This window comes from Schistocerca cancellata, chromosome 6, assembly GCF_023864275.1.
Source record: "Schistocerca cancellata isolate TAMUIC-IGC-003103 chromosome 6, iqSchCanc2.1, whole genome shotgun sequence".
Taxonomy (NCBI): Eukaryota; Metazoa; Arthropoda; class Insecta; order Orthoptera; family Acrididae; genus Schistocerca; species Schistocerca cancellata.
In genome coordinates, this window is record NC_064631.1 from 553,595,133 (window position 1) to 553,609,824 (window position 14,692).

The window sequence follows — 14,692 nt, forward strand, 5'->3', positions numbered from 1 at the left end:
TATCTCAGCAGGCACCTCACCAGACTCTCAGCATCCGGTCAACTATCTTCCACTGAACTGAGTCATATGCACCTATCTCAATTGGAAACAAACAAGGGAATATATTTAATCACTACTGTGACTGTGTTCTTGAATAAAACTTCACCTCTTGTGCTGAAAGAGTGTTATTACATGTACTATATGAGAACAAAATGGATGGGAAAAGGCTGCAAGTTCTGTGATTGAGATATCACATGTACTGATAACATTACCAGTTATGGAAGAAGCAGTTACTTATGACCTATTGTGCACCTTGCAATGGTAGCCCTCCTACTTATAACTGAAATATTATTTAATTAATGGACATAACAAACAACAGTTACAATTCAGTCAGTGATTACCAGACATAGAATTGATTAAGATCAATTACAAGACATGGATCCAAGAAATAATTTGTTAGCACTGCTCATTGTAAAAAGTAAACAGTAGAAAATACTAATCATCTTTTTGATTGTCACTGTTGACATTGTTGTGGTTGTTGTTTCTCATTGCCCTGAAAATAAATGAGGTATGATTTTGCTGAGAGGGTTCTTGAGTCTTGAAAGTGTTTAAGCTCATCATCTCACTCTTCCTCTTGGTCTCAGTATTGTGGCATAATTCCTTCATCCATCACTTGTCCACAATCATTTGTGCTCTCAGAATGACATGTTTCAGGTATAAATATAACTCCTTTAAAATGGAACACCAGTCACTTTCACATATATTTTTCACTTTTAAATAACCACAAACAATTTTTTCACATTTTATGAAATGTTAACAATATAATCCACAAGGGTACATCAAAGATGAGTTACGTTTTGTCTTCTCTCCATCACAGCTCACATTCAACTCTTTGGTACCTGCTACTAGCCAGAGAAAAATGTAAAAGAAAGATGCATAGGAATTACCGGTATATCAACAGATCGATTTTTCAACACAGATGACATATATGGGGATAGCTTGTATCAAATAACTTCTGTCTTTAGTTAAGTAAAAGGAAATTATTAAACATGACATAAAAAATACGGGTCTTCAAACATTGAAATAAATTAAAAATCTCATATAAAAATATGCATTATCAATGTAACAAAATATTATAATAGCAAAATGGTGTATCATGTTGTATGATTGGTTACAGCTGTATTGCCCTCTACTATACTCCAGAATTACACAGATGTAGTCTTCTTATAACCTCCAGGAACATCTGGAGGAGATAACCTACTAGTGCAATGAATGGTAAAAAGAAATTAGCATGACTGAAAGCCCAACATCCAGAAAGACTTCAAGTTGTGAAGGTGTTGTGGAAACACCCTGTCTTAGCCTGTCCCACAGACAACAATCCTGTAGCCACTTAAGATACTACTCATTTTGAAAAATCTTCCAGTCATGGCAAAAACTTTATGCTTGCAGGCTGTGATGCCCGAGTCTGTAACATGTGATTGCACCACAGTGCCCAAGAAAGGCTGTACAGAGGCGCAGGCTTTCGGCATCGAGGCAATGGGTGCCACCGGGCTTGTGATGACTGCACATGCCATCTGGGACCGCCGTAACCGGGGCACTGGTGATGCAGCACCTGTGAAGCTAGGTCTGCTGGTTTCTAGCTATGCCTTGGCCTCTGTGAGTAACCACCCAGAAGTTAATACACTATGGTTATTGAAGTTTTCCCAGTGGATTGAGAGTTCCATCAGGTACTGGGCATTCAGCTGGGAACCCATTACTTCACCTTCCAGTATTTTGGCTGAAAACCTTCCAGCCATTGTCAAGACAAACTGGTGATTTACAATGATCACTGAGTATAAACTAGTGCCTGTTTGTCACTTGAGACATCCAGAACTTGTGGCACAACAATATATTGTGAAACCATGTGAGTCAGGCAACACAGGCAATAACATCATCACAGTCAAAGATAAAATTTGTTCTAGATATGAATATAATAGAGGGAAACATTCCATGTGGGAAAAATATATCTAAAAACAAAGATGATGAGACTTACCAAACAAAAGTGCTGGCAAGTCGATAGACACACAAACAAACACAAACATACACACAAAATTCAAGCTTTCGCAACAAACAGTTGCTTCGTCAGGAAAGAGGGAAGGAGAGGGAAATATGAAAGGATGTGGGTTTTAAGGGAGAGGGTAAGGAGTCATTCCAATCCCGGGAGTGGAAAGACTTACCTTAGGGGGAAAAAAGGACAGGTATACACTCGCACAAACACACATATCCATCCGCACATACACAGACACATGCTGCTTGTGTCTGTGTATGTGCGGATGGATATGTGTGTGTGTGCGAGTGTATACCTGTCCTTTTTTCCCCCTAAGGTAAGTCTTTCCACTCCCGGGATTGGAATGACTCCTTACCCTCTCCCTTAAAACCCACATCCTTTCATATTTCCCTCTCCTTCCCTCTTTCCTGATGAAGCAACTGTTTGTTGCGAAAGCTTGAATTTTGTGTGTATGTTTGTGTTTGTTTGTGTGTCTATCGAATTGCCAGCACTTTTGTTTGGTAAGTCTCATCATCTTTGTTTTTAGATATATAAAATTCATTCTGTTTAATAACAAATGTATCAGAGTTGAAATTTCACTAGCTTCCAGTAAAAACAAATATAGAGCTGCTCACTAGAAACTGACAACCTACAATGGTTGTGAATCTGATTGGCCATTGTTACAATTGGTGGCAGTTTTGAAGAGCAAAGCAGCAAAAGCTCAGAACACAAATTCCTTTAAGAGTCAAAATTGAGAAGCAAATGTATTTCACAAACCGTGTAAGTGGGAGTTCTTGTCCTGATTGACTTGGTTGTCTGTGAAATACATTTCCAATGCTTCCTTGACCACTGAATTGGGAAAGGATGAGGGTGTGACCAGGACATGATTGTCATAATTTATGGTGTAGCCAGTATACAATCTTCAGCCACAACAGAGTAATTCAGCTGAGAAAGATAAATGTGCCATTGGTGTTCAATACACTGTTCTTTTAATTTATCCCATACAACATTTTCCATTTTCACACAGAATTTGGAAGAGGAATTGGAAGAAGAAGAAGAAAATGAAATAATAATAATTTCCCAGCTGGATGCCTAAAAATTGATGGAACTTTCACACACCAGTTTATATACATTGTACAAAAGTCACAAAAACAGCTGGGATAAACAGCTTGGTTCAACAGCACTGAGGTATCACTCACTGGAAGAAATACAATGTAAGATCCCATGCAAACTGGAGACAGTTCAAGCTCAAAGTTGTCCGGGTAGTTATAAGTTTGTTCTTTTGCAGTTGTCCACTACAGCATGCAGAAGACTGAGATGGGGCTACAGGTACTGGCAATCGATGATTTTAGCTGTTATGCCCTTAGAGGAATAGGACACCTACCCCTACAATGTGACATTGTAGCTGCCACCTGGAGAGTGATATGATCAAGTAGTGTAGGTGCAGAAGACTTCACAATGGTGTTATGATTATGAGGCACACACCTACTGTTCACCATAGCAGGGAGTGTAAAGAGTGGACATCCCAGCTTATATACTGCAATATAGTCAATGGACAATTATTCTCTGCCAATGTATCTGTCCCTCTTTCCCAATCCTCTCCTTTTTTGCTTCTTTTTACCCCACCTCCCAGCCCCACCACTTCCTGACACGGCACCTGTTGGCATTCTATTCCCAGCACATTCCACCATATAGCATTTATCCCTCTCCCCACCTATACACTATTATCCCTCCACCAACCCCTCCAGATTGCTCTTGCATCCCACATGATAGTTGCATTCCATCCCAGGATGCTGGAGTTGGCTGTCACGTATACATGAGTTGTGCTTGCTTGTGTGTATGAATGATGTGTGTTTCTCTTTTGCTGATGACGGCTGCAGCTGAAAGCTTTATGTAAGTGTCTTTTAATTGTGCCCATCTGCAACTTAATGTGTCTTCTTTACAATGAGTAGCAATCTGTCTTTTCCTGCATTGTTGATATTCCTACCTGGAGTTTCCATTGATTGAACTATCAGTTTAATAATTAATGTCTGCAAAATACTGACATGAGCTGTTTCTATAAGAATGGAAAAACTGACAGAAACTCATCTCAGGGAAGATCAGTTTGTGTTACAGAGAAATGTAGGAGCATGAGAGGCAATACTGATCCTACAACTTATCTTAGAAGACGGGCTAAGGAAAGGCAAATGCTCATTTATACCATATGCAGTCTTAGAGATAGCTTTTGATAATGTTGACTGGAATACACTCTTTGAAAGTTTGAAGGCAGTAGGGGAAAAAATACAGGGAATGATAAGTTGTTTATGACTTTTACAGAAACAAGATTGCACTTATAAGAGTAGAAGGACATGGGAGGGAAGCAGTGGTTGAGAAGGGAGTGAGAGAGTATTGTAAACTATCCCCAATTTTATTCTGTACATTGAGCAAGCAGTAAAAGAAACCAAGGACGATTTGGAGAGAGAATTAAACTTCAAGGAAAAGAAAAACTACTTTGAGACTTGCCAATGACATTGTAATTTGATCAGAGACAGCAAAATACTTTGTAGAGCAGTTGAATAGAATTGATAGTGTCTTGAAAAGAGGCTATAAGATGAACATTGACTAAAGGAAAACAAGGGTAATGGAATATAGTCAAATTAAATTAGGTGGCATTGAAGGAATCAGATTAAGAAATCAGACACTTAAAGTAGTTAATAAGTTTTTGGGCAGCAAAATAACTGATAATGGCCAAAGCAGATAGGATAGAAAATGCAGATTGGCTATAGCAGAAAAGCATTTCTGAAAAAGAAGAATTTGTTAACATCTCATATCAACTGAAGTGTTAGGAAGCCTTTTCTGAAGGTGTCTCTCTGAGCTGTGTGATGTACTCCTTACCTGTTGATGCCCTCTGTTCCACATATCTCCAAGTCTCGTATCGTGATGTTCTGGAATAATATTCTGGAAACTGATTCTCTGAAGGATTGTGCCAAATGATGTAGACCACACAACAGATGAATTTTAAAAATGCCTCCTCCCACATTATTCACACTACAACTGTAGTGTTATTGTTAATCAGTTCCAGTTTACAGATCACAGTTTATACAGGTAAAAAAAAAAGACATGCATCTCTTCCTTTGTAAGCATATTCAGATTGGAACTAATTCAACCATCAATCAGAGTCACAGTATTTGTTGAACTTCACAGTAGGATACTAAAAAACAGTGACAAAAGTGCGCAGTCAATAGTGCACACTATATAACTTGCTGTACAGTCAGCAAAATTAAATACACTGTTCAATAAATAACAGTAGTCAAACATTAATATTTTGAGGTTATAGATGTGATACATAGATGTTATACATACAATGTCAAAGCAAAGATTTTCCCATGCTATATTATGGTTTTGATAAATCACCTAGTATTGTAATCAACATAGTTACGTTATCATAGACTTTCCCATTAACTGGCATAGTTATTGCATGTTCGTTTGCCTGACTGAGACTCTTAACACAATCTGAAATAGAGGTGTTACCAGGGTGCTTGTCAGTTGCAGACTTTTTGTACAAACTTAAACTCATAGTAACTGCTCATAATGACAACTGCAAACCATAGTGTATACATTACACCATGTTCCATTGACAAAACTAAACTCTGAATTCAAAACCACTTGGCCTCATTACTTGCAGAAGGTGTTTATGAGAGTGGTGTAGTTGCTGGTGCACCTGTACTCTCCAACAGCATTTTTTTGTAGTATAAATTTCACAGAAAAGTTGATTAGTGCTTATTGATGAATCTTCTCATATGTGATCAAACAGTGTTTCCTCAGATTTTACTGTGTGAACAGTTCTTTTGGTGAGAATCTTGGACACATCTCAGTGGCTAGACAAATCCAGTTTATTGGAAGTTTCTTTCCATAGTGATACATATCTTCTAATTAGGATTATGCCTGTAGCAAAACTTTCCTACATGCATTTGTGTGAGTTTCTCAGTGCTACATATTTCTGCACAGTATGTTAAATGATCATTTGCAATTTCCTTTAATGCAGAATTCAAATTTCCTGACTTGAGAAATGCTTCGTTTTCAGCAACCAGTCATGAATTGTAAACTGTGGTAAACTCCTCAGCACAGACAACTGAGTATCATTTTTCAAGATAACACTACCAACTTCAATGTGGTGGGCACTTGTTTGTGGTTAATCATTAGCAGTTCACAAAAACTTGCCTTGTACACGTTGGTCATTCAAGACTTAGGCCATCTGAAACATTCATTTCAACTCCTGACTGCTTATCTCTTCTGTCACCTGTGTAAATTTGACCATACAAGTTTCAGACACTCCATATTCTTCAAAACAAATTTGCAGATACTTGTACTTAAAAGAGCTATATAGCAACATAAAATTAACTTCTACTGCTTGTTACAGGATTTATTTGCCACAAACTGTATCTCCCTACTTTACCCACACAGTATCCTGTGTTCCTCACTTATTCTAAGTTTCATCACATTTAACACAGCACTTTTTAGTTGTCCATTTATTTGAGATTTTTCTCTGTTTGTGGCAACCAGTGTAATTAGCATTCCAATTTAGTCTGTCCACTATGTTTAACACTAGCAATTCCAAGGGGATGGGGTAGGTGGGGGGATACTTCATGCCCATCTTTTGAAAATAATGTAATCTAGTCTGTTACTTTATATTTTGCAGTTTTGAGACCAGTATGTGTTGTTTTAATTGAATTCTCCTACCAGATTCCATAAATGCTTTAAAATTTTTAATTAAACATAACCCAAAATTTTAAGTCTTCATAGTAGGTGTCACTTTCCAAGGCAAATGCCATATTCAATATTTTCCAATTCAGGGCCTTACTTACACATCAGTCTCTCTTTAAAAAGTATATTGTGAATAAAAATCAACAAAAAGTAATGAAATTTACAATTTTAAAATTTTTTGTGGTGGTCATAAAAGTGCCCCCAGCTTGGTAACACACATTATTGAAAATGTGTTCATATTGCTAAAAATGTGCTAAAATGTCATGCACCATTTCACAAGGGTGTGGTATTTCTTGCCTCTTTGCTCCTGTGCAGCAGTGACCATTGTAAGTGGTGGCCTGTGTTATGTACACTCCAAAATTGTTAATGAGAAGGGTACCTAGTTACAGTAAAAATACTGGCCAGAAGTGATAGGTCTTGACTTAGCTCATTATGGGAATTTTGAATAGATACTAGAGTCTGGTAAGAAAGATTTCCATTTTCAACTACGGTGAATTATAAATCCAGAGGGGTAAGAAAATATTAGAGTAAATATGAAAATCTGTAGAGTTTATTCACAATTTCAGAATCTCATATTTTACATGGGATGCTGTCATACATGGTTGTGCAAATTAAGGCACAATTCCTTACCTTGTAACTGATCCTTACAGGCTCTGACTCTACAGATGCAGATCAAGGTTCAGTTTGGGAGATAGCACAGTTTCTTACTATATCTGTCTTCCCCTACTACCAATGGTCTGGCACACTGGCTACCCTGAGTGTGATTTATAATGGGTTTCTAAACTTTTCTGCACAAATGCCTGGCTGTTTCCCTCCCCAGAAAAACAGAACACAAACACTTAAAATACAAAAACACACAAAAGAAAGTTTACATGATTCACATGCAGATACAACACACAAATTTCCTCCATTTATGTAACTATTTTCAGAAATAATCTTTCACTCTACAGTAAGATGTGCACTCTTCTGAAATGTTCTTTGAGATGAAAACTGTGTGCCAGAATGGGCTTTGAATCTGGACCCTTTCCTTTCATAGGCAATGGCTAAGTTATCCAGGCATGACTCATGATTCAGCCTCACTGCTTCAATTCTAACAATACCTCTCTCCTACTTTGCGAACTTCACTCTTCACTGAGGAAGAAATGCAATGTTGGTTCTACTAAACCCTCTTGGATAACTTTAGAGAATCAGCATCCAAGGAAGACTGCATGAAAATTATGTTATCACCATTGTGTATCTTGTGTAAGAATCATGAGAATAAGAAGAGAAAGATTATAGCTGTACACAGGTATACAGACAATCTTTCTCCCTTCACTCAATATGTGAGTGGAAGGGGAAAGAAAACACTAATACAGTATTAAGTACCCTCTGTCTGAAACACACTGAATAGCAAGTTGTGGAGTATATTTATAGACACAGAAACTCTACTGGAAACCTGGCTGGAAATGATATCATGGTTTATCCACAGCCTAGGGGTCATTTCTAGAATGAATTTTTCATTCTGCAGTGTGCTGTGTTTTGAATTTAGTGGCAGATTAAAACTGAATGCTAGGCAGCATTTTCAACCTGGAGTCTTGCATTTTGTGGACAATGCTCTTACCAACCAAGCTCCTTAGGCACAACTTATTACCTGTCTTCACAGCTGTGAGCAAGATTAGTTCAGTAGGTAAGACCACTGCTCTTGAAAGCCAAGGTTTAATATTGAGCCCAGAGCCAGAACATAGTTTTAACCTGCCAGAAAGGGTAACCAGTGTTTGGGGTAATAAAATTATTTGTTACAGAATAGAAATTGAAATATTTACCAACTAGTGTGACGCTGATTGCCCGTCATTAACAGACCCTGACATTATCTGGACAAACAGTGAAAAAAGAAGAAAAAGTCTCTATTTTCAATTTCTTTTCAGGACCTATGAAACTCATACTTAGTCTATAGTGACAGAACCAACTTTCTTGTTAATCTAACAATGTAAACTTCAGGTAGGAACATCAACAATGTAGAAAATAACAGATTGCTACTTACCGTGAAGAAGACAAGTCAAGTTGCAGACACGCACGATTAAAAGACACTCACATAAAGCTTTTGGCTACAGTATTTGTCAGTAAGAGACACACACACAACATTCACACACACAGAAGCAAACACGCCTCACACACACAACTGCCAACACCAGCATCTTGGGCTGGAATGCAACAACCACATGGGATGCAAGCAGCAATCTGGATAGGGCGAGGAACAGGAAGAGATAGTAGTGTAAGGGTGGGGAGAAAGACAAACACTGTCTGTTGGAGTGTGCAGGGACTACACTATCAACAGGTGCAGTGTCAGGAAGTCGTGGGGCAGAGAGGTGGGAAAAGAAAGAGCAAAAAAGGAGACAAGTGAGGAAAGCATGCAGATGCATTAGCCAAGGACTGCAAATAAACAGAGTGGGACATGAGAATGGCAACAAGATGATGGATAGATGGGGTGGAAACTGTTGGGTGGAGGGTGTGGGGACAATACATTACCATAGGCTGAGGCCAGGATAATTAAGGGAGTGGATAATTTGTTGTAAGGATAACTCCCATCTGCGCAGTTCAGAAAAGCTGGTGGTGGAAGGAAGGATCCAGATGGCTCAGGTAGTGAAGCAGTCATTGGAATCAAGTGTGTTATGTTCAGTTGCATGTTGTGCCACAGGGTGGTCTACTTTGTTCTTGGCCCCAGTTAGGTCGGTAGTCATACCAATACAAAAAGGTGTGCAGTGACTGGAGCAGAGCTGGTAAATGACATGGCTGCTTTCACAGGTGACCCAGGCCCTGATGGGGTAGGATGAACCTGTGACAGGACTGAAATGGGAAGTGCTGGGTGGGTGGATCTAGTGGGTTTTGCACCTGGGTCTTCCACAGGGATATTATACTTGAAGCAAGGGGTTTGGATTGGTAGTGACATAGGAATGGACTAGGAAGTTGTGGAGTTTGGGTGGGTGATGGAACACCACTTTAGGAGGGGTGGGAGGGATCTTCGGTAGGATGTCCTTCATTTCAGGGCACGACAACAAGTGATCAAAGTTTGGTGAAGGATGTGGTTCAGTTGTTCCAAACTGTGGTGGTACTGGGTGGTGAAGGGGACACTCCTTTGTGACTGGTTCTTGGGGGTAGTGGGAGGATTGGGGGTGTGAGGGGAAATGGCAAGGAAGATCTGTTTGCAGACTAGGTTTGGGGGTTGTGGCCATCTGTGAAGGCCATGGTAAGACCCTCAGTATACTGAAAAGGAAGTTTCTGTCACTGAGGACATACCACCCAAGGTGGCCAAATTATATGGGAGGGATTTTTTGGTGTGCAAGGGATGATAGCTATCAAAATTCAGGTACTGTTGGCGGTTGGTCAGTATAATGTAGACAGAGGTGTGGATGGAGCCATCAGAGAGAAGGATGTCATCATCTAGGAAGGTGGCATGCCGGATAAACGAGGACCATGTGAAGCAGATGGGGGAGAAGGTGTTGAGGTTGTGATGGAATGAGATAGGGTGTCTTGACCCTGGGACCAGATCACGAAGGTATCATCCGTGAAACAGAACCAGACTAGGGATTTAGTGTTTTGGGAGGTCAGGAAGGTCTCCTCTAGATGGCCTTATAAGGTCAGCATAGGAACATGTCATGCGGGCGCCCATGGTTGAGCAGCAGATTTGTTTATATACGGTACCTTCCCTTCAAATGAGAAGTAGTTGTGGGTCAGGATAAAGTTAGTAAGGTGTATCAAGAATGAGATAGAGGGTTTGGAGTCTGAAGGACATTGGGAAAGGTAACGTTCAATAACAATAAGACCTTGTGTATAAGGCATGTTGGCACATAGGGAGGTGGCATCAACTATGACAATTATGGATCCAGGAGGTAAAGGGGTGGGGATAGCAGAGAATTGGTGATGGAAGTGGTTGGTGTCTCTGGTGTGGGAGGTTAGATTATGGGCAATTGGTTGGAGGTGCTGGTCAATGAATGCTGAAATTCTTTCAGTGGGGACACAATAACCAGCCACAATGAGGTGTTTAGAATTGTTGGGTTTGTGTATTTTGAGGAGCAGGTACAAGGTTGGTCATAGGGTTGAGGAAGGAAATGGATTCAGGGGAAATGGTCTGGGAAGGGCCTAAGCCTTTAAGTAGGGATGGAGTTTCTGCTGGACTTCTGGGATGGGATCACTCTGGCAGAGTTTATAGCTGGAGGAGGCAGACAATTGATGAAGGCCTTTTGCCAGGTAGTTGCTGCAATTCTTAACAACAGTGGTGGAACCTTTGTCTGCAACTGGGATAATTAGGTCAGGATTTGTTGTGAAGTTGTGTATGGCTGTTCTTTCTTCTACTGAAAGGTTGTTCTCAGGAAGAGACCTGGATAAGGATGGTGAGCCTAAGTTGGAAGTAAAGAATTTCTGGAAGATGCGCAGCAGGTGGTTAGGTGGGAGGAGGGGAGGATCACAGTTGGATGGTTGTATGAACTGGAAGAGGTATGGTTCAGTGTTGGAATTACACAATTTCAAAACAAATCCTGATCCAATCATCCTACCTGCAGACAAAGGTCCCACCACTGTTGTTATGAATCACAGTGATTACCTGGCAGAAGGCCTCTGCCAATTATCTGATTCCTCCACCAGATAATTGGTGGACACCATCTGCCAGGTAGTCACTGTGATTCATAACATCGGTTGTACAACCTTTTTTCTGCAGAGAGGATGATTAGGTCAGGATTTGTTTCGAGTGTATGGCTGTTCTTTCTTCCACTGAAAGGTTGGTGTTCTCAGGAAGGGACCTGGGGAAGGATGGTGAGGCTAAGGTGGAGGTAAATAATTCCTGGAAGGTAACCAGCGGTTGGTTAGGTGGAAGGGGGGGAGGATCACGATTGGGTGGTCTAATGAACTGGAAGAGGCAGGGTTTAATGTTGGAATTAGGGTAGTTTTAGTTGGAGGGATTGGCAGCAAAGGAGTGCTTCCATTGCAGGGATCGGGAGAAGGAGAGTAGGTCTTGTTCATCTGTTCGATATGAAGACACACAAAGTACAAAATGATTTACACTCAAACACATCTTAAATGCACCCTGTGATCCTCAAGTTGTTGTCAAATGCTTACTGAAAGCATGGAGCTCTCAACCTTACCTTAGAGGACTAGGCCTCAATACAGCATCAACTCATTGATATCACATGGGCTACCTGCCACTATTCAGTGATTATATCCCATTAGGTATGGTTTGGCACATGTATCTACTGTGCAATCTCTCTAACAGAGGGCTGAACTTGAAGGCTTCTACTGTCATGCCCCATTCTCCGTTAACACTTTACCAATGAAAATACATTGAGATAAAAAAAATTGCACCACCAAGGAGTGTGCAACATACCTGAAAGCCGGAACGCCTGCTTCTACATCAGAGTGATGATGTCTATTCTAGTTTCATGCCTGTCATGTAAGAGCAGTGCTAGTGGCACCACAGTGAAGATGCAAACCAACCTCCCTTTAAATACACAATGTAATGGTCATGAATATTGGTTATCTTTGGGATTGGATGTGGTGAGTTGATGTTAGTCAACAATGCCGTTAAGATGACAAAGCTGCCAGTAACAACACCTCATTGAGTTTAAGTGAGGACATGTCACAGGGAGACGAGAAGTTGGATGTTCCTTCTGCAATATTGCAGAAAGACTTGGAAGGAATATAGCCACTGTATGTGATTGCCACTGACGGTAGCCACGAGAATGTACGATACCAAGACGACTGGGCTCTGGATGGCCATGTGGACCTACGAAGCATATGGCTCTAGTGCATCGTACTGCAAATGCAGCAGCAATATGAGCAGCAGTTGGCACTACAGTGACACAACGAACTGTTATAAATTGGTTACTTCAAGGGTAGCTTCGAGTGAGATGACCAATAGTGTGGATTCCATTGACCCCAAACCACTGTCATTTGCGACTTCAGTGGCATACAGAGAGAGCTCACTGGAGGGCAGAGTGAAAGTCTGCTGTGTTTCCCAATGAAAGCTGGTTCTGCCTTGGTACCAGTGATGGCTGTGTGTTAGTTAGGAGGAAGCTAGTTGATGGCCTGCAACCAACCTTTCTGCATGCTGGATACTCTGAACCTACACCTGGAATTATGGTCTGGGGTGCAATTTTGTATGACAGCAGCAGCACTCTCACATGCTGACTGAAAATTTGTATGTCAGTTTGGTGATTTGACCTGTTGTGCTGCCATTCATGAACAGCATTCCAGGGGTATTTTCCAACAGGATTAAGCTCCCCACATACTGCTGTTGCAACCCAACATGCTCTACAGTGTGTCGACATGTTCCTTAGCCTGCTCAATCACCAAATCTGTTTCCAATTAAGTACATACGGAACATCATCGGATGACAACTCCAGCATCATCCACACACAGCATTAACCACCCCTGTATTGACTGACTAAGTGCAATAGGCATGGAACTCCATCCTACAAACTGACGCGTGTCACATGTACAACACAATGTATTCACAGTTGCATGCTTGCACACTACATTCTGGCAGTTACACCAGTTATTAATGTACAGGCATTCCACATTTGCGATGCTTATCTCACACTTAAATTAACCTGTCATCTTGTAATGACAATCACTTAAATATGTTACATAGACAAATGTATTCCTAATATTTCATTACTCTACATTAATAATTTTTTGATGCTGTGATTTTTTTCGTCATGGTATGCCTACTGTGCTGATGCATTGTAGTAATGCTTACTGATTAACTAACGCATAATCAGACATTACACAGAGCAAGTTTAGTCCAATGTCTGAAAATATTTGGCAACATAGTGTATACTTCATAGGTAGAAGGAGTTTCTACACAGTAGAACTCATTATATCCTGTCCCCAGACCCATGTATTTCTTGATGACAGTTAAAATTTATTCTGAGTTCTGTAGAGCTTTTGGTGAACCGATGTTGGCCAACTATCATATAAATTTTTATTTCTTTAACTGAAAATGGTTCAGATTTAATATACAGCATTTGTATACAGTCTCCAAGAAGTTATTAACTCCCCACTTATATCCATACTGTATGTGTAATTGCATATAAACTTTGTTTTGACTGTGCTTCAATATTAAAAGGTGGGAAGAAGTTTGAGAACAATTATTTCTCAGTAAACTCCATGAACAAATATTTCTGTTACATTCATGATCAGTGTTTGACACAATGTGATGGGGAGAATGCCTTACACTTAATATTTCCACTTCACTTAGCACCATCTGCACAATCACATAAGAGAAAAAATGAATATTAGAGTTTAATGTCACATTTACAGTGATGTCAATGAACATTCAAAATCTGCTGTACTCGAAAACAATGGTAGAGAAAATGACAATATTGGAGGAACCAAAATCACGATAGCCAATTAGAAATTTGCACCTTGCTCCTTCTGCACATGACTCCACTGTCTTAATAATTGTGCAACCTTATTAACTATGTTCTGCGTAAGCTCAGGAAGCATTTCTGTCTCTTCTCTACACAAGCTTTACAGTATTCTAGTAGCTACAGTCCTTATTGATTCTTTTGAGTGCTTCTGTAAGTATTTCCATGATGCATCTGCTGGCTGCAAACTTTGCAGGGCCATTACACTGGAGGCAGCATGAACCCAGCCCGCACTTTTGGTCCTGCCATCTGGCACAACATCTGGGATGGACATTGGGTGAGTTATATTGCATGTGTTATTTCAAAAATTAACAGGCACATTTGTTTCCAAATCAATGTTTTTATATAAATTATCTGAAAACAGTACACTTAATTTCACAACTGATATACAGTTGAAACATTATTAGCAAGTCCAGTTGACTGTAGCACTGCAGTACCAGAACTGTCCAGCATTAGAGTGAGAGCAATGGGAAGTGTGATTTCTTCTCCTGTACCACACTCATCATCTAAGAGTAATCTTTATACCTAGTGTCCATAATTACTTGTT

At 40.1% G+C, this 14,692-nt stretch overlaps 1 protein-coding gene across 1 annotated transcript in view; it reads left to right on the forward strand.

Moving 5' to 3' along the window:
* The window catches only part of LOC126088420 (uncharacterized), a 124,977-nt gene that overhangs the window by 100,192 nt on the left and 10,093 nt on the right, over positions 1-14,692 (forward strand). The window contains exons 4-5 of the mRNA XM_049906561.1: positions 1,429-1,635; positions 14,342-14,422. Of these exons, the coding sequence (XP_049762518.1) occupies positions 1,429-1,635; positions 14,342-14,422 (288 nt within the window). The remainder of the gene's footprint in view (positions 1-1,428; positions 1,636-14,341; positions 14,423-14,692) is intronic.